The sequence below is a fragment of the Megalobrama amblycephala genome, linkage group LG3 (assembly GCF_018812025.1).
Source record: "Megalobrama amblycephala isolate DHTTF-2021 linkage group LG3, ASM1881202v1, whole genome shotgun sequence".
In the NCBI taxonomy this organism is placed as follows: Eukaryota; Metazoa; Chordata; class Actinopteri; order Cypriniformes; family Xenocyprididae; genus Megalobrama; species Megalobrama amblycephala.
Genome location: NC_063046.1, coordinates 17,686,050 through 17,710,882, shown reverse-complemented (window position 1 = coordinate 17,710,882; position 24,833 = coordinate 17,686,050). Strand labels below are relative to the sequence as shown.

The 24,833-nt window shown below is 36.4% G+C and overlaps 1 protein-coding gene across 3 annotated transcripts in view; it reads right to left on the bottom strand.

Annotated features, from left to right (window-relative positions):
• Window positions 1-24,833, bottom strand: part of fam189a1 (family with sequence similarity 189 member A1) — a 143,509-nt gene that overhangs the window by 22,306 nt on the left and 96,370 nt on the right. For all 3 annotated transcript variants that reach the window (XM_048184364.1, XM_048184365.1, XM_048184366.1), the window contains 2 exons: window positions 9,177-9,287; window positions 3,907-4,038 (listed from right to left, as the gene is read on the bottom strand). In XM_048184364.1, coding sequence (XP_048040321.1) covers window positions 3,907-4,038; window positions 9,177-9,287 — 243 coding nt within the window. The remainder of the gene's footprint in view (window positions 1-3,906; window positions 4,039-9,176; window positions 9,288-24,833) is intronic.

The window sequence follows — 24,833 nt, the reverse complement described above, 5'->3', positions numbered from 1 at the left end:
ATATAATAGCCCAGGATCCTTACAATGTGGGAGTCACATGGCGCAATATGGCAATGAGTCATAACATTAATTGTACTGAGGGTCTTTATAGCCATCTCAATTGACCTGACTGGCCATGAAAAGACATGAAACCTTCAAACATCAATAACAGCATTAAAGTGTATAAATCTTATTAATGTTTCATAACGCCACCCGATTAAGTGCTGCACATATCATATAAACCATCAATATTCAAAAAAGGGTTTTCTGTCTCTTTGTGTGTGATACTTTTATATTTTAGCAATGTGTGAAGCTGACTGAAGAAATTCATTCATATAGTCCAGTGATGTTAAAAAATCTGGCAATTAAATAAAATAAAAATAAAGCTAAATATTTTTTTTTTTAAAACAAAACAAAATTACTAAACCTTAAACTAAAATGAAAACTGAAAATCTAAAAATAAAAGATAACAAAATATGAATGAATACTAATAGCATTTAAAAAAATAACACTGATATGTTTCTTTTTTACCTTTGATTCAGGCGGGGAATTTGGGAATAACCAGCTATTTTCATTCTCAGCAAGGTAAAGCTAGTTTCACCATAATTTTATACTTTGTAGATCAGCAAACAAAAAAATTACAAATGATCTGAACTAGGACATTATACGCTTAAGATGGCATAAACACACATAGCCTTGCAAATACAATACTGCATAGGGAAAGAAGACTTACTGTTTTAGTATTTATATAAGTTTGAAATGATACAAACATGTAAAGAAGTTTTCTGTCATATAATATTTCTTTGTAATGCTTATACATGATTTCACATGACTGGCAAGGTTTCATGTGGCAGGTTTACAAGCACTTACAAGCAATTGTTTACAGGCAAGTGTTTTTCTTGATTTCATAAAGAGCGGCAAACGCTTTGTACAAGCAAATTTGTGGAAGCCTCAAATCACCACATCCCCTTTCAAAAGCTGCCAAAAGCCCCGAGATCATGGCTAGCATGAGTGAATTGCTTAGACACTGGAAAAGAAATCAGCGGCAAGTGCTAATTGAAGATGCATAACTAATGATGACTGAGTCTCATCTGCATATTAGAGAGAGATGTGTCCAATAAGGCAGACGTTTTCGGGAATAGCGTGTAATTCTTGCTCTCCTAAATGGTTCAAATACTCTCTAAAAGTCAAACGAAAAAGTGTTTGAAAATTGAGAAATCCCTGGAGGAATGCAGCAAATGTGCATGGGAGCAGAGCCAAAGAATACTTCTCCAGGCTAGAACTTTGATATTTTCTTGTATTCCTCAAAAATATAATGCAAAACTTATTGGTGTTCAAAAACAACATTCAAAGCCAAATACCAGAACAAGAGTGCAAATCATAACCATTACTGCTTAAAGTATCCCTTTCTCTGTTTATCCCATTAGAATATCACCAACCTACAAAAAACAATGCATCAGAAACTGTAGGATCGTAATGCGACCCATGTTAAATTGACTAAATGAACATGGAAACTCATCATTTAGCAGGCACTTTTCATCTAAGGTGACTTTCAGTGCCATTCCTGCAGGGACAATACCCTGAGTGATTTGGGGTTAAGTGCTTGCCCACAGATATAATGGTGCCAGAGAAGATTGAGGACTCATGATCTCTCCTAGTTCTACATCATCCCTACCTGAATCTGCACATTTCTACTACAAATGCAGACTAGCACCACTCAATACTCCCATCTGTGCTATTACTCTATAGTCCATTCCTTAATTATACACAGTATACACCACCATTCAAAAATTTGGGGTCAGTCAGATTAAAAAAAAAAAAAAGAAATTAATACTTTTATTGCATTAAATTGATCAATAGTAATAGAAAGTAATTGGAAAGACATTGATATACAAAATATATTCATTTCCAAATAAATGCTGTTCTTTTGATTGGTTTCAACAAAAATATTAAGCATCCACAACTGTCAACATTGATAATAATAAGAAATGTTTCTCAAGCACCAAATCAGCTTATTAGAATGATTTCTGAAAGATCATGTGACACTGAAGACTGGATTAATGATGCTGAAAATTCAGCGCTGCGATCATCACAGGAATAAATTATATACATTACTTTTAGAATAGAAAATTATTTTAAATTGTAATAAAATTTCACACTGTAACTGTTTTTACTGTATTTTTGGGGAAATAAATGGTTTCACTTTATTTTACAGTACATGTACTCACAGTGTACTTACCTTTTAAGTTATTGAGTCATACTGAGTAATATAATATAACTACAGGGGTTGAGGTTAGGTTTAGGTGTAGGTTCAGGGATAATACCTACAGTTATTACCCAGTTATTATAATAATTTCTGTAATAAGTACACAGTATGTACATGGGGAACAGGACTGTAAAATAAAGTGCTACCAATAAATGTATAGCCATGGTGAGCATAAGAGACTCCTTTTAAAAATATTAAAAACATACTGAGCCCAAAATTTAAATGGTAGTGTATATACAATACAGTCCCTAGGAAGGCCTCTTAAAGGGTTAGTTCACCCAAAAATGAAAATTCTGTCACTAAATACTCACCCTCATGTCGTTTAAACACTTCTAAGGTCCAGAAAGGTACTAAAGACATCATTAAATCCATTGACGTGACTAAAGTGGTTCAACCGACGAGAATACATTTTGTGCACAAAAACAAAACAAAAATAATGATTTTATTCAACAATATCCTCCTCTCTTCTGTGTCATTCTCATACGTTGTTTTTGTCCAGCACTTCCAGGTTCTACGTCAGAATGCCGACTCATTATTGGTCGGCACTTGCGTCAGCATCACACGCATGCGTCATGCTGCTCACGTGTACAGCTTTGGCCAATACTGAGTTGGAATTTGGACGTAAACACGGAAGCCTTGACTGTGCTTACTACGTGCATATGGATAATGACAGGGAAGAGAAGAGATTGTTGAATAAAGTTGTTATTTTTGTTTTGTTGTTTAGTACCTTTCTGGACCTTGAAAGTGTTGATTATATTGCTGTCTATGGACGAGTCATATACCTCTCAGATTTCATCAAAAATATCTTAAATTTGTGTTCCAAAGATGAACGAAGGTCTTGCAGATGTGGAACGACATGAGAGTGAGTAATTAATGACAGAAATTTCATTTTTGGGTGAACAAGCCCTTTGTAAAGATGTAGTCTACAGGAACTTCTTTCTTTTAGTTAAGGAATATACAGTAGATAAATGGTACTACATTGTTTTTTCTAGAGACACCATTTGATTTATTCTTAAAAGATTATTGATGATGGTAGTTTTAAATCTGGCTAATTAAATAAGATTAGAGATTTTCAAACAATATATGCATGCACATCACCAAAATGATAAAATAATCATCATTTACATGTCTAATGCATTAAATTGTCCTCATTTACTTGTCTGATCCAATATTCATTAACTGAGGCCATCAAAAAGTCTATTTGGAATGATAAAAAAAAAGTTAATAATTGAATATCTATCTAATTGGTAGAAGAGGCTATTAAAGAATGTAAAGAAAAATAGCTGGCTATTTTGACAATGTTTTGAAATCACACGCACACACACAGGTTTGTTTTGCTATCTTAGCAGGGACATTCCATAGGCGTAATGGTTTTTATATTGTGCAAACTGTATATTCTATCCACCTACACTACCCCTAACCCTATACCTACTCATCACACAAAGCATTCTGCATTTTTAAATTTTTAATAAAACATGTTTAGTACGTTTTTAAAGCTATTTTAAATATGAGGACTCAAGAAATGTCCTCATATTTAATGTTTACATCGTAATACCAGTGTAATACCCATGTCATTATACAAATGTCTGTCCTCATAAATCAAAAAATCATGCACACACACACACACACACACACACACACACACACACACAAAATGATACCTTCAGTCGGAGACGTATGGTGTTGCAGTCCCTCAGCGGGTTGAGTTTAAGCGTATCTCCAAGATTATTACAGGTGGATTTCATGTGCTCGAGCTCACAGCAGACACACACACCATCACTGTCAAATTTGATCTGCAGAAGGACAGGAACAAACTGGTTTCAGTTTCATGCAAGTCAAATGTTTGTTTCTGCATAAAATGGACAATAAAATTGTGTGACTGCTGAAGGTGAAAACACAAACACGTAAACAGGGCAGGCCAGGGACAACTGTGACACTAAATTTCCTCATAAGCATGGTACAATGATGACACTTGTTCAGCACACATTAAATAGAGTTCTTTGTCTGTCTGAAAGAAAAGCAGGATAATATTACCCCTTGAGAAATATTCGACAAAAACTGATTTTGAGGCACATCCAAAATATATTCTGCTGTTTTGATGCCTTTGCAAATAAACTTGTCAGTTAAACGTTACCATGCATGACATATTATTACTGTGGCTGGCAGCTATAGCAGACAGGATCATATTTATAAAACCTAAATTCAAATCTTTTTCAATGTTAATATATTAATGTATAACTTTTTTTTTGCAAAATTGTTTCTGTCTCATTTGTGGAAGTTTACTGCATTGAAAAATGAAGAGAAATTAATTATGTCTTCCACATTTATAGGCTTCCTATATATTCTTGAACCTAACAGCTTTGTAGTTACCTTATATTACCTACTATTTTCTTTGCTAAATACACTCTAAGTACACATTCTGTGAAACAAAGTGTAAGCAAGATCTTAATAAATCCCATACTGTACATGGTGGTCCAGCATTATAAATGCTTTTTGTGTTAGACTGAAACAAAGTCGCCATTTGACCCATATTGCACAAAAGCGTTGTGTGAACTTTGCAAGCAAGGGGTTAATTGAATCGAGGAAACAACTTCATTAATATTTCAGTCATGGCAGGATCAAGTCTCTGAGTGTTCAATAGGCAGAGAGGAGAGATGCTTAATCCAACATGCTAATCCCTAAATCAGGTGGAGTACAGTCTGATGGAGACAGAAGTCTGTCTTTAGCCTGATCTGAGCCGGCAGACAAAGGGAAGGATAATCACCGGACCTGTTTTAGCACAACACCGCAAGGTGCGAACTGCCACTGGGTTCTCAATGTCAAGTTTCCATGACGATAGTGAAAGTGAAAGTTAATATGAAAGTCCTGTTTAAGGAAAGGACAATGGAAAGATCACCATGTTATTAGCTCCTATTCATTTTTAAAATTAGTATCTGATAAGACAAAGCTCTTCATGGTGGATTGAGTGAAACTTCAAATGCTTAGTGATATCTAATAACCATTTGCTTCTGCTTGCTGAAAAATAAGGTTAATAAAATAAAATAAAAAACTGGATAGGTTCCTACTAATGTCACAAACCATAGAATGTCACAATTTAAGATTCTTTTGATTGCTGTGAGAAAAAAGTATGATCATTTATATTTGATTATATGAATGTATGAATTCATTCCAAACTTCACAGTAGACAAAATGATTCAAATCACCTGAATATTTCATCTGTGTGACACATTCAATCTATTGAACTCATGGCATGTTATGTGTGTGCTCAACCCTTTGTAAGATGAATTATTAAAGCATTTTCAGGTACCGTTTCGTTTCAAAGAGCCATCAACACTTTCACTGCGCATTTTATCATCAATGTGTGTTCCTACTGCCCACTATAAAACTTCAGTTTCTACTTACCACTGAACTAAATAGACACTATTTATCTGTAACGTGGAAGCAGAAGAAGACGATGGTAAAAAGAGAACGCAAGTGCAGTTTCCAAAGTGTCCTAAGATTTAAAAACATGAAACAAAGTATAAACAAAATCCAAAACATGAAACAAACCATGAACAAATCTTGACTATGAACAGACCTGACACATGGAAACATGGAATGGCATACGTACTTCAATACATGACAGCTAAACAAGGAAACATGAGGGCTAATGCTGCCTTCACTGTTATAGGACATTTGCAACATGTTCTCCAACCAATATGTGTCACGTTAGGCACAGAGACAAAAAGGTAAGATCCATATGCAGCTTTAATGGGGTAATCCAAACAGGCAGGGGTCAAAATCCAAAGATCAGTCCATATAAAACAAAGAAAAACACAAACAGAAGCCGGTGACATTAAGTGAAACCACAATAACAAAAGCAGAAACAAACCAGGAATAAATAGACAGACACTAATGATGAAACACAAAACAGCTGGGTGCAATGAACGGGATAATGAGTCCGGGAAGTGGGTTATGGGAATTGAAGTCCAAGTGAGGTGAACAATAGTCCGTGTTGGAGTGCCCTCTGGTGGCTAAATAGGGCACTCCAACTGGTGATCGTGACAATATGCCCATATAGGTCGTTTGTCACTTCCCTGAAATACGATATTTCGGGTTTCGCGTAGCTCAAATGGTAGAGGATTGCAATATATAACAATATGCGATCATGCGATCGTGGGTTAGATCCCAGGGAGCGCATGTGCTCATAAAGTGTATATGCACTATAAATCACTAAGGGTAGGTTTAGGGCTGGGGTAGGTGTAGTCGTTAATAAAAAAATAGTTTTGCTAAAAGGAAATAGGACAAATGGTGTAAAAAGTCCACGCATTGCATTTAAATGAACACGCATTTTGATTGGTAACGACAGACGTAACACAACACTGTCATTATTTTTACGCCAGCTAGAGGGCGCATGACTTTAAAACGTCGGGCGCATGACTTTAAATAGGTCGCAATAAGGTGCTTGAAAAACTTGCTTTTGTTTGGAGGACAGGAAATTTGATAATTCCCACTTCTGAAGTTGAGATTATGAGCTTATCGCATTCAAATTTCGTTACGGGAGGTCATTCATGTGCATTTTTTTTTTTTTTTACCTAGGAAACTCATATTTACAATAATTCTGAGAGCACGTGAAGTAAGCATTAAATGCATGATTCAGGAGAATACATAACTATGACAACCAATGGGAACATGACACATGAAACAAAGGAACCAATAAAAACAAGACACATGAAACAAGGGAACCACATGACAAGATCACATGAGGGGAACAGGGAATCACATGACATGACCAGAAACTAAGGCTGTGTCCAAAATCACCCCTATACCCTAAATAGGTCACTATTTGAGGGGACAGCCATTTGTAATGGTGTTCAAAACCACAGTGGGCGATATTAAGTGCACTTATTCAATCCCACAATGCACCGCAATAACAAGTGTACAACTGATGTACTTCAACGGTTAAAGAATACCCATAATGCATTATCAGAGTCGCGTGCTGAATGAATTCCCGCGGCTCGCCAGAAGATTTCCAAACCGTGCTGGTGTATTGTGGCTACAGTGTAATATCATACAGGTATAAATTCATTTTTAAGTGATTATTAATTAAAGGTTTATACATAGTTTCCATGATAAGATTCCAGTATAAATATATTCATCTTGCTACTGGAGCTGCCAGTTTGATAAGTTTCAAATGATTATTAAACAGCAAACACAAACTATAGTGGATCAGCAGACCTTCTGGCGTACTCAGTTTCCAAATTTACATTTTCATTCACTCCTTCAAGTGAACTATATTAGTGGGGTAATGTAGGGAATAGTGAATGAGGGTATAGGGGGCGATTTCAAAATAAACCATAAAACAGACGTGACTTTAACTCACTCTTATAGTTGAATTACTCTATTAAAAATTATGAAATAGCATTGCCATGCAATTTTCATGTTTTAATTAATATCAACATATGCATTCCGAATTAAAAAAAAAACACCCCCCCTCCCCCAAAAAAACCTTTATTGTAATTTTATTGTCTGTACGCTAAAGCAGAAGCTTGTTTTGAAAATGAAACCCACAAACACAACAGATCACTGATACTAGAAAGAAGCTGAAATGAATTCAAAGCCTTTTCATCCATAACCTGAAAACCAATCATGCATTAAATTGTGTTTGAAACAAACAAATAAGAATTACCTGGTCATTAATGTACACAGAGATATGGATGCGGAATAATTAATAACTGTAAGATCTTCCACTAAACTCTAACAATTGTTTCAAATGCAGTGGATTTAGCGCTATGTTTTATTTAAAGAAATTCTTAATACATTCATTTGCCACCCTTTATGAATACTACTACTCAACTGATCATTTAGTTATATATTGCTTCCACACCAGGCGAATAAATGGTCTTAGAGCTGGAGAGGGTTGTCTGGTTCTGGATAACAGAAATGGGGGAAGCCGTGCTGAGCTGTTATGCCGTGCTGGGCAAGCACTGGACCCACTGTAGAGCTGATAAATCAACCTCAATAGAAAGCACAGCAAAGACTGACTGCTCTATTAATCTCCTTTATAAGCCTTCATTCAAAGAACACAATGGGCAGCACACAGCATACTGTGGCATTCAATGAGGATATCATCCAGTATCAAAAACAACAATTTAGAGGTATTATGATTTGCCATAATAAAATAAGAGACTTTGATTTTTTTTTTAATTCTATATTTTAGATCTATACGTTTAGTGTTTCAATTTACAGCTTTTAGATTGACAGTTCACAGTTGAACTGTACCGCTATAAGAACACAGAATAAAAAAAACTCAGTAAAATAACATTCATTATGCATTCTCATATTCAAACAACGTCTCAAGAATTTGTTCCTCTCTAGCAAAGGCAAAGCGATCTCATGGCAGGACATTCGGCACTAGCATAGCTAATGTACGTGAATTGACTTCCACTATGAAGGCTCACCCACTCCTATTCACTCAACTGCTGCACTTTCACTCATAGTATGAGAGAATCTCTCCCCAGACAATTGATGATTATGATTTTTTTTTTTTCCGCTTAGAAAAACCCTGTGAGCTTCGGCAGCCGATCGGGCACCCGTTTTAATGAGGACAAAGGTTGTGGGTGTTAATATTTATTTCTGCTCCAACAGAATATTACAGGACGTAAAAAAATGGGTCCCAGCAGACACTCTCATTTTCTCTGCCTTGGCGACTAGATGTTGAGCTAATTTCACTGAAATCTTGACAAGGGCATTGTGTTAATGAATGACGCTCTAGGGAGCTATAATTGCTCGATGGATTGATTCTTTAGTGACAGGCTAGTTTTGAGAGTATGATAAAATACACAGGTTTAGGACTAAGCTAATTTCAGCTTGGACATAAGGATCTATTTAAGGCTTCCTTTACAACAAAGAAGTGATTTCAGGCATGTGTTTGAAGACATGGCTCTCTCACCAGCTGACAGTCCTCCAGAGAGTTGACCAACTGGGCATTCTGACAGGAAAGGATGGCTCCTGCGAGGTTCAGCATCACACACACAGCAGACAACAGCATGAAGAAAGTTATCTGTGGAGAAAGAAAGGGAACAGACTGTCAGTTTCAGAGGTTATCGTGGTATATTAAAACTCCAAATAAACAAAAAACAGTAGGATGCAATTTTCCACCTCATTAAATAGCCTTTGCAGAAGGATTCCACGTACAGGGTTCCCACATATTTAGTTTTACAGTTATTTGTGATATATGTACACTTTTGTTCAAAAGTTTGGGGTTGGCTTACGCTCACCAAGGCTGCATTGTTTGTTTTATCAAAAATACAATATAAACAGCAATATTATGACATATTATTACAGATTTTAATAATTGTTCCCTAGTGAAAAACAGACATACCAAAATGTATTTGAAATACATTTATTTTATGCTAAGTATACTACAAATACATTTACATATTTATGTACTTAATAGCCTACTAGGGGTATGACGAGATCTCGCGAGACTAAACTGTGACGAGATTTCTCGTCAAGGCGAAAAGTAGTCTCGTGATATTGCCATGACAGAATGTTAGGATGATTAGGAAAGAATATGCCACCGCTACAATTACATTACGCCTCCACTGTCGTTTTGCTTTGCATTTAAATAAAAAACATTTAATTCAGTTGGATGACGGTCGCCGCCGCTCCATATTTACAGAGTTATTACGCGCGATCGCTGAAAGTGAAAGTAAACAAACGCGCATTCAAACTCGTTTTCAATACCCCGCAAAGCGGCTCCCTGATGAATGCAAATATCTCTCAATATGAAAGCTATTTTAGGCTGGGCAGACAGGGCAGTGTAGTTGTAACCAGCTCTTAGCTCTGTATCAAATAAAAATGGTCTTATTTGCACTTTGAATATTGAGTGCGATTATGGTTGCACTTATTGTAAAGTGTTACCATGAAAATGAATAACAGTTTTCTCTTAATCTTATTAAGCACAAACAATAAGGTTTCATTTGTTAACATTAGTTAATGCACTGTGAACTATCATGAACTAACAATGAATGTCTATTTTTATTAACTAACTAAACAAAGATTAATAAATACTGTAGCAAATATATTGCTCATTGTTAGTTGATGTTTGTTAATACATTAATGTTAATAAATGAGACCTTATTGTAAAGTATTACCATTTTTATTTATACTGTTTTTATTTCTATTATCTGTTTGTGGAAAGGAGTTCAGTTAGGAGGTCAAAAGTTGTAGAAGCTCATAAATCATGTACAGTAAGGTCTGAAGAGACTGAAATCATACAGGAGAGAAGTCAGTCAGTTGAGTTAGTGGCAAAACCTTTTACAGTGCTTGAGTATTGTTGTCTTTTACTGCATATGATAATTCATACTCAGAAAGTAGAACTGAAATGACATTCATTACAAGATGATTAGTTAAAACATTTCAAATACACCTGCAGACTATTTTTTCTAGTCACGTATTTCGCCATCTTGTCTCGTCTCGTGAACTCAATCTCAAGTCTTGTCTCGTCTCGTGAGATACCCGTCTCGTCACACCCCTAATAAATACCCTGCAATTGCTATACTAATTTGATATACATAGGCCTGGTTTCACAGACAGGGCTTAGACTAAGCCAGAATTAAGCCTTAGTTCAATTAAAGTATCTTTTATAAACATGTCCTAGAAACATTACTGGTGTGCATCTTGAGACAAAACAATGGCACTGACATATTTTAAGACTTTTTTGCACAAGATTACTACAGGGGGAAATGTGTTTTTGTTTAATGTTCTGTTATTTTGGTATTTAAAGCTGTTTCTGTGATGTTGAAGTTTTGTAGGGTTACCATCGTGGTGAAGAGTGCCTGTGGTTAGGTCGAGAATGGGCTACGAAACTTCAAGGCTATATACTGCATGTCGATTAACAGTTCATGAGAGTAAATATTGATATTCTCTTTTATTGTTACATTAGCGCATGCAGTTAGCATGTAGTTCTGTTGCTAACTAACGCTTAACCATAAAGATTAGGTGCTAGTTTATCCAATATTTCAACTAAAGTAGTGTTTGAGTAGTACAAAATACATTTCTTAAGTTCTACTAAAATAATTTTTGGGTTGTTTACTTAAGTGTTTTGAGTATTCTGAACTTCATCAATCAGGTTTTACAACCACTGCATCGAAATAATTGAAAAATGAAAAACATTATGTATGATAAACAATAGTTTTAAGTACAGTGGACTTAAAGGTGCCCTCGAATGAAAAATTGAATTTATCTTGGCATAGTTAAATAACAAGAGTTCAGTACATGGAAATGACATACAGCGAGTCTCAAACTCCATTGTTTCCTCCTTCTTATATAAATCTCATTTGCTTAAAAGACCTCCGAAGAACAGGCGAATCTCAACATAACACCGACTGTTACGTAACAGTCGGGGTGTACCCCCCAATATTTGCATATGTCAGCCTATGTTCCCAACATTATGAAAGGTATTACACAAGGGCAGCCAGTATTAACGTCTGGAGCAGCACAGCCGAATCATCAGACTAGGTAAGCAAGCAAGGACAATAGCGAAAAATGGCAGATGGAGCAATAATAACTGTCATGAGCCATGATATCATGATATTTTTAGTGATATTTGTAAACTGTCTTTCTAAATGTTTGGTTAGCATGTTGCTAATGTACTGTTAAATGTGGTTAAAGTTACCATCGTTTATTACTGTATTCACAGAGACAAGAGCTGTCGCTATTTTCATTTTTAAACACTTGCAGTCTGTAGAATTCATAAACACAACTTCATTCTTTATAAATCTCTCCAACAGTGTAGCATTAGCCGTTAGCCACGGAACACAGCCTCAAATTCATTCAGAATCAATGTAAACAATATAACAGTATACAATACTCACATAATCCGACGCATGCATGGCGAACACTTTGTAAAGATCCATTTGAGGGTTATATTAGCTGTGTAAACTTTGTTTATGCACTGTTTAAGGCAAGCGCGAGCTCCGTGGGCGGGGAGCGTCAGCATTTAAAGGGGCCACAGCATAAATCGGCTCATATTTAATGATGCCCCAAAATAGGCAGTTAAAAAAATTTATTAAAAAAAAAATCTATGGGGTATTTTGAGCCGAAACTTCACAGACACATTCAGGGGACACCTTAAGGCCAGAACACACCAAGCCGACGCCGACGAACTAGCGGAGACGAAAGCAGACTGTGGGGTTGGCTCACGTCGGCAGCGTCTGTGTCCAAAGTTGCCCTGCCACACCAAACCGACGCTAAACAGCCGACGGCCAAGCAGCACGTCAGTTCTGCGCCTGCGTGAGATGAAATGCCTTTCCGAAACAGCAGGCGACAGTAGCTGAGCAGCCAATCAGAATCATCAGATGGCCCGACGGCCCGACGTGCTCCAACGCCGATCCAACATTTCGAATCGGCCGAAAAAAGGCAGACGAGGACCAACTTCAGCCGACGGTGCGGAACACAGTGAGAAAACTTAGTCGGCCGACAAAGAAAAACTGCTTGGTGTGTTCCAGCCTTTAGACTTATATTACATCTTGTAAAAAAACGTTCGATGGCACCTTTAACATTAAATAAATTAAAAAAAATAATCAGTTTGACTTAATTGTTATTTATAATTACTGTTTACTTAAAAGATTTGAGTTGCTTAATTTTTTTGAGGTAATCTGTGTCTACAAAAATTGAGTATTCTGAACTTATTGAGTTTTAAATTGGTACATGCACTCTTTCTCTCTCCCTCTTACACTTTCTTCTTCATTTTCAGCGCTTAGACTATCTGATTTCTAATCTCGCTATCTAATTTATTTGCAAGACAATCTTTTTTTTTTTCCAAATGTAGCCATTGTGCAAAATGGAAAAAATCATTAGCAGAGTGTGTTTAGTTTATCAGACCAAGAATAAACCAATTGTGGTTTATGGGACGTGACATTAGAGCATGAAAGATCAAACGTGATTGATCAGAACTATTCATTCATGGGGAAAGCGAAAGGAACAGATGTGACTAATAATTAAAGCACTCAATAATCAATGACTTTAACCAAAACAATTAACGTTGATCTCACCATCTGAGGCCTGACTCATTACTGTGAGAGAAGGCCCCTAACAGCTCACATGAATAAATGAATAACACAAGTGCACTTTAGAGCATTGGGCTATTTTTCTCTGGGTGTTGATATACTACCTCTCCCACAATTCCTCAGTAGGCCATCCTGATACACGGCCAGTGACATATGGTCAGCTAGAGAAACCAATCTTTGCGTAATTCCCCCAACCCACATCCTATCAATGCGGCCCCGTGCAGCTTGACAGATCTCAAGCGTGGTCATTTTTCCTCTTTTTGCACCACTGGCAGAACTGCAACTCCTAGTTCCTCTGCCACAACTCTCCATTAAAAACAATTCTCTTTATTTCTCAGCTGACGCTTCTGGGATTTCAGTCCTGAAGGATGAAATACGTTGGACATTCTGGCTGCTTTAAATCACAGTTTGTGTGTAGGAGAACATCAGGTTCAGCCCGGGCAGATTACTGGCTCGGACACTGAGCCGTATATCAGCGCCGGCCTTACCTCCACAACACGATGATTTACTAATGAGGCCCTCTACCTGACGGGACATTTATTTAACCTTGCAACACCGGACATGTCAGTGGAGAGAGAGAAAGAGACAGAGTGAGAGGAGGTGAAAGTGAAAGTTAGACAGTCATTTCGACTCTATCACACAGACACAGATAAACGCTTACGATATGCGGGAGGGCTGTGTGAGGGATGCCGGAAGATATGAATGTGATAAGTGTTTTTCAGGCTACCAGCAAACTGGAAGATTAAGAGGCTGATGTACGAGGAGGTTCACAAGCGTCCTGGGGCTGTGAGGGTCCTTGGCTCAGGCGCACAGGAAACCTCACGCTTGATTTCCTCCACACTTAATAAAGTGCAGGCATTGTAGAGATGACAATGGTGATCCATTGCAGCTGAATGACTGAACTAGGTTGTGCTCTGTCTTGTAGACCAAAGGACACTGAAAGGTTACGAGCATAGGCAGGATGAGAATCTATGCTTCAAATCAGCACGATAAATATGTGATTTACACATATCACATTTGTTGTTGCTTGCTGTGGGACTTTTCAGATTTTCATAATTAATCAGTGACAACAACAATCACGCCGGAATGTTTTTCTTGTGCAAGATGACAAATATGAAACCAAACCCGAGCTTCAGGCAGGAAGATGGCATCTCCATCACTTTAGAGAGAGAAAACACATTACAGCACAAATGATGGCTGAGGACCAGGTTAAAATGCAGGCAATAATGAGGCTGATTTTGTAAAGCAAAAATTGAAAAGATGTTATTCAGAACACGAGTGATAAAGTAAAGCTTAATGGGACACTCTTTAGCCATCCTTTGAACGCAAGCTGAGCGTAGCCAATGAAATACAAGATTCCTGTCTATCTCTAATTTATACTGCTGGTAGCACAGAGGAGGGAAAATGGTTCTTTCAGCAAAGGCTTTGTAGTTTGCAGTGAGCAATATCAAAAGACAAATTCAGTTGCTACGCCTTGAATCTACTACTGTGACTCAAATTCAGTCTTTAACTTTAATTGCAACATGCTGTCTTCTCCAACTGGTTCACAGGCATTCTGCAGGTTATCTGGGCTTTTGTTTTAGCAGCGGTTTTCTTCAAACTAACTCTATAAATATGATATCTACAGTAATTTTTCTTTTTTAAAGAATTAATTAATCTGTGTCAACGATAACTTCAACACGTATTATATACACTACCGTTCAAAAGTTTGGGGTCATTATGATTTTTTTTTTAAATTAATAAATACTTTAAAATGATATTTCACCCAAAAACGCCCAAAAAATCAGTATTTACACACACAAGTTGTTCTAAACCTGTATGAGTTTCTTTCATCTGCTGAACACAAAAGAAGATATTTTGAAGAATGTGGATAACCAAACAACTGCTGGTCCCCATTGACTTTCATAGTATTTTTTTTTCAGTCAATGGGTTTCAGTCAACTATTCCTTCAATTCAGCAACGATGCACTAAACTGATCAAAACTGACAGCAAAGACATTTATAATAATGAAAAAAATGTCAATGAATGCTATCAAACTTTCTATTCATCAAATAATCCTAAAAAGTACCATGATTTTCATAAAAACATGACGCATGCTTTAAACATTAAACTGTTTTCTACTGTGATAATAAGAAAAATGTCATATTAGAATGATTTCTGAAGGATCATGTGACAATGAAGACTGGAGTAATGATGATGAAAAAGTTAGCTGTCTCATCACAATAAATATTATTTTATTTTTAAAATATATCAAAATAGAAAACAGTTATTTTAAATTACAGTAATATTTCACAGACAGCACTACTGTTTTACATTATTTTTGATCAAATATATGCAGCATTGATAAGCATGAGATTTAAAAAAATATATATATAAAAAATCCCAAACAATTGAACAGTAGTGTATATAACATTAAACATGTATGACTAACTATATATATATATATATATATATATATATATATATATATATATATATATATATATATATATATATATAATAAAAATGCATTAATATAAATTAATTTCATAAAGTAACATTAACCCAGCTAAATGCTATAGAAACGGTTGTTCATTCTTAAGTTATGAGACCTAATACATTAATTAATGTTAACAAATTAATGTTAACAACCTTACAGACCATATAGTCAGGGTAGCGCTGTATTCAATTTTTTGACAGGAATGAAAACGAGGCTGTGAGGGATGTACAGTGAATTACAATGTGTCCAATGGATTGCGTAATTGTTTAACAAAATACCATTTGTTCAGTTGACAAAACATCTTCCAAAAGACTTTTATTAGACAAAAACAGTTTTGAAAATTGTGACTTTTGAACATTACATGACTGTAAGTCCATCCCTCACAGACTCGTTTTCAACAGCGTAAAATTCAATATGGCACCTATAAGGTCTATTGCAAAGTGTTATCATTAAAGCTATATAATATATTGTTGCATCATTAAATAATCTAAATAAGCATGATGCATGTTAGTTGTCTCTATCTGGCTAAAATCTCCTTTAAGAGGGTTGAGTCCTGAGAGCCCAGGCCCTGACGGACTAATTACTCCGCCTGGCTCCATGCTGCTGTTTTCTAATTACCGTGTGGGATCACATATCACTGTTTAACAGGTTCTCATTAATTACAGCCCATCTGCCACCTGCATGCGAAGCAGTACGATGAGTTGCCTGGCACATGCCACTCACCAACAACAGCGCTGGGCGCAAACGGTCTTCAAACAATTCACACCTGTCAATATGGCTGTGTATTGGCATTTAGGTTTGGCATTAATGGCTGAAATGATCTGGTAAAGAGAGGAGGAAGTCTAGTGAGATGAACAACTGGAAAGACCACCGCAAGAAAATGAGAGACATTTAACTCGGAGAATAAATCGGGATCCAGGACCTGGAGCTAGAATGTGGGCTGAATAACAGCAGACATATTTGTGAAAGTTCTCTGACCACCTGGTGGAGATACAAACACATGGATGGTTGCTCTCACCACGACAAAAGAACTACCTACCGTCCAATCAACACAACCCACCCTCATATCAGCAGCTTCTGAGCCAGAGAAATATGGTGTGAACAAGAGGAGGGGCATTAAAACAGAATATCACGGGCAGATTGTGATGATATACAGCCGGTGCTTATTATAGTTTGTCATCGGCACCATCAATTCAGTGTTGTGTATCCAGGGAGTTTTATATTGGTTTTAACATGCACAGAAGCAGTGTTTTCTCTTTCGCACACGCCCATTCTTCACTAATTGGACTACCGTAAATTTTTCTTAGAACAACATGTACATTTACTTTGTAATTGTGGTGAAACAAACAATCTGAGATGCATCACTGTGAACTGCAGAGTGCCTATCTTCATTGCCCAGCAAAATATGCGCAAGTCCATATGTGGTGTGATTATTGATTTCTTATTTACAGGTTGAAAACAGATAGAAACAGTACGAATTCTAAAACAGCACCCAGTTTCTCTATTAATATTATAAAACTCACTGTTCAACAGTGAAGCAGTCAAGCATCAACAGCTCAATAAGCTCCCGAAAGTTCAACTTTCTTGAACAATAGGCTGATGCAATCTCGCAAATAAGACAAACTTACACTCAACCCATTTAATAGAGCGCTATTTCTCCTCAGGGGATACGGGACCTTTTACACCTTCTATTTATTACATTTTTTAAACAGCAAAATTCAAACTTAAATTCAAAACACAATTAGCTTTATTATGGGTTTGAATGGTACAGGTGTATTCCTACCAAACCAACAGACTACTGAACAATTCCTACCAAAATTACAAAAAAGGATTAAATTGAGACTGAATGTAATTATCTAATGTAATCTACCTAAGTGCAAAATTAGCATACTGTTTTTCCCTTTACAAAATAAATTAACAGTTAAAAGCTTGTTTAAGCCTGATGCATTCACTCTGATGAAAACCACTGCAGACTGTGTGTACCTCAAATTGCTTTAAAAACACATTAAAAATGTTATTATATTTTATAAAAATATTCCTGGATTTTTTTTTATGCTTCAGTGTATTGTTTGGACATGAGCAGTTGATCAACAGTGGGGATGTTTGTTTGGTTATTTCACATAGATGAGTGAGTACTGTGTAATTGTGTACTGTGTAATTTGAGGAACTGTGTAAATGGGGAAATGAGTAAAAGGTTGTTTGAATTCCGAACTGAAGCCTCTGTTTTCCCAGTGTTTTTTTTTTTTTTCTTTGTTGTATCATGACATCAAGAGGGAAGCAAAATCAAAGCAGCTTATTAGAAAAACATGGTTTCTTACAATGGAAATTCTCATTCAAACACAAATACACTGGCAAAATCTATACAGTTCACCACAAAATAAAAAATTCTGTCATCATTTACTCACCCTCATGTCTGTCCACACCTGTATGACTTCTGAATACTGAATAAAATGTCCCTACCAGTGTTAAAACCCAACCTACAACATTGCTTAATTCATGACTGCAAAACTAACATTACTTTAAGAAAAGTTCTGGAGCAAGGACATTTAGCAAAAAGGAAACCCTTCATCATTGACTTCAAAGATGTCTAAACAAAGCCCCAAGAGACACATTCCTTAACAAAATCCACATGCTTCACCAAACTGTAAACACTGTAAACAGTCCTTAGCCAACTCTTGCCCCCATGACTCAATTTATCAATGTCAAATACCTAAGAAAGAAAAAACTATCACCCCAATCAATCTGCAGACAGGGTGATGACTCACACTAAGCACATCTCTGTCTCTCTGTTTGATAAACAGAGATGCCGGGCAGGTCTCAGACCCCGTCGCTGCTCTCAGCTCAGTCTAATGTCGACTGCTAATTGCCCTGCTGATGGAGAATTACCTTTCATCATGCCAATCGTCTCTCTTTTCCCATCCGGCTCCTCATTACACTCATTAGCTACACTATAAAAAAAATCCATGAAATTTATGGTACAAACAACTAGCAGCTGTGGTTTCTAGAAATGTACCATAAAATACTGATATAATGTTAGTGTACTAACCTATACTAATATCTGATTTGTACCCTTGTAATGCACTGACAACCATCAAAAACAGGTGTGATGAGAGTCACATGATGAATCAAAGATCATCACAAGTAGCTTTTCCACAAATTGAGAAGGTAAATACTAACATGTAAAAGGTGCACAGTGTCATTCTCACAAATACTAAACACCATCATGGTAACACACGACACTGCAGTAATAAAATAAACATTAATTTAACAGATTAGATCTAACATCTAACTCTAATGTACATAACTGGTTAGAAAAACTAAGAAACAGTCATTTCCACAAAAATACATCAAATGTGAAGTGTCACGCAGGGAATTCTGGGAATGTCAATTTATGTTTTTTCACTGTAAATTATAATGATTTGTTCTTTTTCACTTCCAAAAACTTAGATTTTTAGATCTATTACAGTTATTTACCGTATATAGTGAGGAAACCTACTGTTAAAGGTGCCCAAGAATGCTTTTTCACAAGATGTAATATAAGTCTAAGGTGTCTCCTGAATGTGTCTGTGAAGTTTCAGCTCAAAATACCCCATAGATTTTTTTTTATAAATTTTTTTAACTGCCTATTTTGGGGCATCATTAACTATACACTGATTTTGGCAGCGCGCTGCCCCTTTAATTCGCCTGCTCCCTGCCACACGAGCTCTCGACTATATTACAGTGCATTTACAAAGTTCACACAGCTAATATAACCCTCAAATGGATCTTTACAAGATGTTCGTCATGCATGCTGTATGCATGCTTCGAATTATGTGAGTAAAGTATTTATTTTGATGTTTACGTTTGATTCTGAATGAGTTTGAGGCTATGCTCCGTGGCTAACGGCTAATGCTACACTGTTAGAGAGATTTATAAAGAATGAAGTTGTTTATGCATTATACACACTGCAAGTGTTTAAAAATGAAAATAGCGACGGCTCTTGTCTCCGTGAATACAGTAAGAAACGATGGTAACTTTAACCACATTTAACAGTACATTAGCAACATGCTAATGAAACATTTAGAAAGACAATTTACAAATATCACATGCTATCATGGATCATGTCGGTTATTTTTGCTCCATCTGCCATTTTTCGCTGTTGTTCTTGCTGGCTTACCTTGTCTGTGCACAGATCCAGACGTTAATACTGCCTTTCCTTGTCTAATGCCTTGAACATTGAACATGGGCTGGCATATATGCAAATATTGGGGTCATACATATTAATGATCCCGACTGTTATGTAACAGTCTTTTAAACAAATGAGATTTACATAAGAAGGAGGAAGCAATGGAGTTTGAAACTCAATGTATGTCTTTTCCATGTACTGAAATCTTGTTATTTAACTATGCCGAGGTAAATTCAAATTTTGATTCTAGGGCACCTTTAAACAATTAACAGGTTTTTACAAATCACATTTTTACAGTCTTTTACAGTTAAAATCACAATCATTTTTTTTTTACAGTGTATGGTGGCTGAGAAAGTGTTTGGCATCAAGAACACATCACTGAATACCAAAGAAAATGTGAACGTGTCTGTCACAGTCTGGGTATGCTGGCCGCATGAAGCAGATTGGAGGCATTTCTGTTGTATTAGATATTTGTGAAATGATCTTTACATTTATACAACAAAATCAGAGATATGTCATTAATATCGAGCAGTTAGTATAGGCTAATTAGCCCATACTGGAAGATGACATAACTATACAATTTTCTCCTTCTAAAACAATTCATATAGTTGTGTATTTAATTTGAATGCTATCATCCATTCTCAGAAAAACTTCTACAATGACAGACAATTTAAACACAACCTCCTGACCCTACACAGACTCAAATAACCTCCATTTGACTTGTGACTTGGATAAGAGGGAGCAAAAACTATAAGCAATTATTTGCAGAGCTCACACGTTGGACTCAGGATTTCTTAACCAGTGAAATCCGCAAACATCTAAATTGGCCTTGCTGAACTAATGGCTAAAAAAAAGATTAGACAGACAACTATGAGAAGGCGAGAGGTTAGAGCCTGTTCACACTGCTGACATGCTGGTTTAGCATCCTGCCCGCCTCTGCGGCACAAATTAGTATTTAGTCTGCAGCACCTCTGCAACAACACATCATTTATTTTCAATTATCTCTGCCCGGATGAGATCGGGACAGCGTTGTTTTGATGCTGTCGTTCTCTCTGTCTTCCTTAGAGTTTGTTTACTTCTAGGACATGCATTTTGTTTTGGTTCCTGCCAAATCACTTGCCCACATCCTAGAATACTCACCTTAAGGGCAAAGAAACATCAATCCACTGACAGTCTAAGGTGGATTCATTTACCTGTTTTTCCTCTCTCTTCTTTTTTTCTTTCTCAAAAGTTGTCTCTATTTTGCATCACCATTCTTGTCATTGTTTCCACGCTTGAAAGGAGAAAGGTCTGGACCTCTACTGTCTCCCTCATTTTCTCTCTTGCATTCGGTCTCAGAATGTTTTTATGGCTTGTTAAACTAAAAGTGAAAATGACAGAACGATTGCCCAACGAAAGCCTGTAAGTGTACGATTGAATTAACATTCAGCCTGGGTTTGCGAGCCTTCGGTAAAACAAAAATATGGTGTGCGTTTTGTATTTTGGGTCTTGACTTTCTGCTCTTTTCTCAGAGCGAATTTGATAAACAGAAAAGAGAAAGGTTAGAGGTTGCTTTGCAGCCGGGAGATTAACAGGGGAATCTACGGATGACAGGGTGATTTACGTGTCAGAAGAATGGTAGAAAACCCTTCTCCGTCAGCCAGTATAATATGCACAGCCACAGCCGTATCTGATTAAAGCCGTGCAGCGCCCATTTGTTCTGTCTCAGTGCAAATATCTCATAAGTGACTCTTCACCCTGACCAGACGCTTAGCTCACACCATCCAAACAAGCCCTTGAGGTGTTATTGTTAAGGCTCCAAGGGAAGAGGCAGTCACGGCAATCCCTGCGTTCTGTTATTCACAGCCGGTGGATCTATTCAGGGAAAATTTCTTAAACACCAGAAGTGGGTATCGCTTACACCTTCATTTATTATTGTTAGCTGCTAATCCCTTAGAGGGTCATGATAAACAGATTGATCTATAAGCCACGACTGCTGAGGGCAGGCAAGGTTCCTCTCTGAGACATAAGACAAAGAAAGGCCAATTAGGGAGTTTCCAAAGAGTCAAAGTAAATCTAGCAGCTGTTTGAGTAAAATCGAAATAATCAGTTCTTTTTTTTCCTGAAAAAAAAAAAAAAGCTCTGAAATGACACTTATGAAAGGCCTTTAACATTAAAAATGTAAAAAATAACATGAAAAAATACAGTATTTTGGCTACTAGTTGCAGTCAACTGATACTAAGCATGCATTGAGTATTTTATCATAAATTACTGTCACATCTTGTAAATTACAGCTATTGTATTACAGAAAACACAACCAAACAAAACACTACTGACTAGGCCTGTATTGAATATTCATCAGATTACAGTTCAAGGATTAGTTCACTTCAGAATTAAAAATTTCCTGATTATTTTTACTCATCACCATGTCATCCAAGATGTTCATGCACTCTTAGCCCGGATTTTATATTTACTCAAAAATATAATTACAATATACTTAAAATATTTAAGTTTGGTTGCATTACTTATAAAATATAAGTATATTCTACTAATTTGTGGGTGTATTTGAATGTGTTAATAAATGTAAGTTAAATGCACTTAAATTATGAAGTTTTTCTCCTGACCACGCCTCCTACACACTGGTTTGCGGCAGGTAATGACGCCATTTTGTCGTGGTGTGTGTGAATTCAAGGAGCTGTTGATGAGCAGTTGGAACATTTGTTTTGGCTGTTTTACAGACATTTTTTCCAAACATTTACCTTTTTATAGTTTTTCACTAAAGGAGAAAATCACAATTTTTAAGTTACCAGCTCTTGACCCTTGACTTTTTAATATTAAATTTTGTTTGGGCAGTTTTAACCGCATTAAAACCAATCAGACAAGCAAAGTTAAAAGATGATCAGGTGGTGCTGATTATGTTTTCACATAATCATTATTTGATCTGAATCACTGAACTCATTTAGAGCCCAATCTCTGAGTTAGATTTACATTATTGATTACAGCAGCACTGTGATTCTACAGCGGAAGATAAACTTTTACAATACAATTTTTTTTTCACAAAAAAAAAAAAAAAAAAAAAAATTTAGGCACACACAGACATCAAGAATCAGCGTATGAATTCCACTCTGTATTCCATTCTGATAAACAGATAAACTATGAACATTAGAAAACAAGATACTAAAAAGTCACAGAAAAACAGCAAAATTTAAATAGTGAGAATAAAGAAAATTACTAAGACAATTCAGCTCATAATTTATTCATGCAGCAATGCACGATGGGAGGCATGGATGAATTTTGATTGGTGGCAAGTTAACTTGCTTAGTACATTGAACTTAAATATACTAGGTGTAATAACTACAAAGTAATTAATATTACAAAACAATTTAAGTTAAATGAACTCGAATTATTAAGTTAACATTACTTAATTTTTTTTAGGGCAACCAGTTTCCTCAAATTTTTTAAGTAAATTCAACTTAAATGTTCTATTCCATTCCATTATGGGCTTAAGTACATTGAACGTAGTCCACTTCACTTATTCAACTAATGCTTCATTACTTAAAAATTTTAAGGCAACGAGTTACCTCATTTTTTTTTTAAGTAGATTCTACTTATCCGGGTTTGCAGTGTGTCTTTCTTTCTTCAGTCGAAAAGAAATTAAGGTTTTTGAGGAAAACATTCCAGGATTTTTCTCCATATAGTGGACTTCACCAGGGTACAACGGGTGGAAGGTCCAAATTACAGTTTCAGTGCAGCTTCAAAGGGCTCTACACGATCCCAGATGAGGAATAAGGGTCTTATCTAGCTAAACGATGTGTCATTTTCTAAAAAAATAAAATAAGAAATTGTTACTTTTTAACAACAAATGCTCATCTTGCACTGCTCTGCGATGCGCCACATATTACATAATCATGTTGGAAAGGTCTCACGTGACGTAGGCAAAAGTACTGTTCTAGTGTCTACATAGAGAACGTATAAACGGTCTTTACAAAAAAAGGTAAAACAACAATGTCGGATGATTTTGAAGTTGGAGGAGAAAAGGAGATGGAGTTTTTCGCCCTCCTGCGGTACTTCCGCCTACGTCAAGCGTGACCTTTCCAACATGATAACATAATACATGGCGCATCGCAGAGCTAGTGCAAGATGAGCATTTGTGGTTAAAAAAGTATATAAATTTTTTTTTTTTTTTTTGGAAAATGACAGATTGTTTTGCTAGATAAGACCCTTATTCCTTGTCTGGGATCCTGTAGAGCCCTTTGAAGCTGCACTGAATCTGCAATTTGGACCTTCAACCCATTATACCCCAGTGAAGTCCACTATATGGAGAAAAATCCTGGAATGTTTTCCTCAAAAACCTTAATTTCTTTTCGACTGAAGAGAGAAAGACATAAACATATTGGATGACATGGGGATGAGTAAAAATGATCAGGAAATTTTAATTCTGAAGTGAACTAATCTTTTAATAACTGTTAATCTGTTACATATCTTGTAAGACTAGAAAACAAAACACCACTGACTAGGCATCCAATGACTAATTTATCAAAACAAATCACTGTTACATATTGCAAATTACAGGTATTTTTACAGTCTGCATTAGAACAAAACAAAACACTTCAAACCACACAACACACAACACAACACGCTGGGGCAAAAGGCAGTGAAACAAGCAGGGAGATGTCTGGACCGTGGGTGGAGTCGTCTACCGCACCATCTTAAAGACTCATTGATTAAAATAGACTGAGGGCCACAACAGCTCCCAGCGGGTCAGTCAGTGATTAACCCACACTTTTCAACTTTTAATCAGTTCCTGACCTCTACAGAGCAAAACAAAAGGCCTTGGATGGAGCTCCAGCAGGGCAGCCTGTAATGAGCTTTCACTATTATGCCTTATACTAGTAGGTGTGCACCATGATG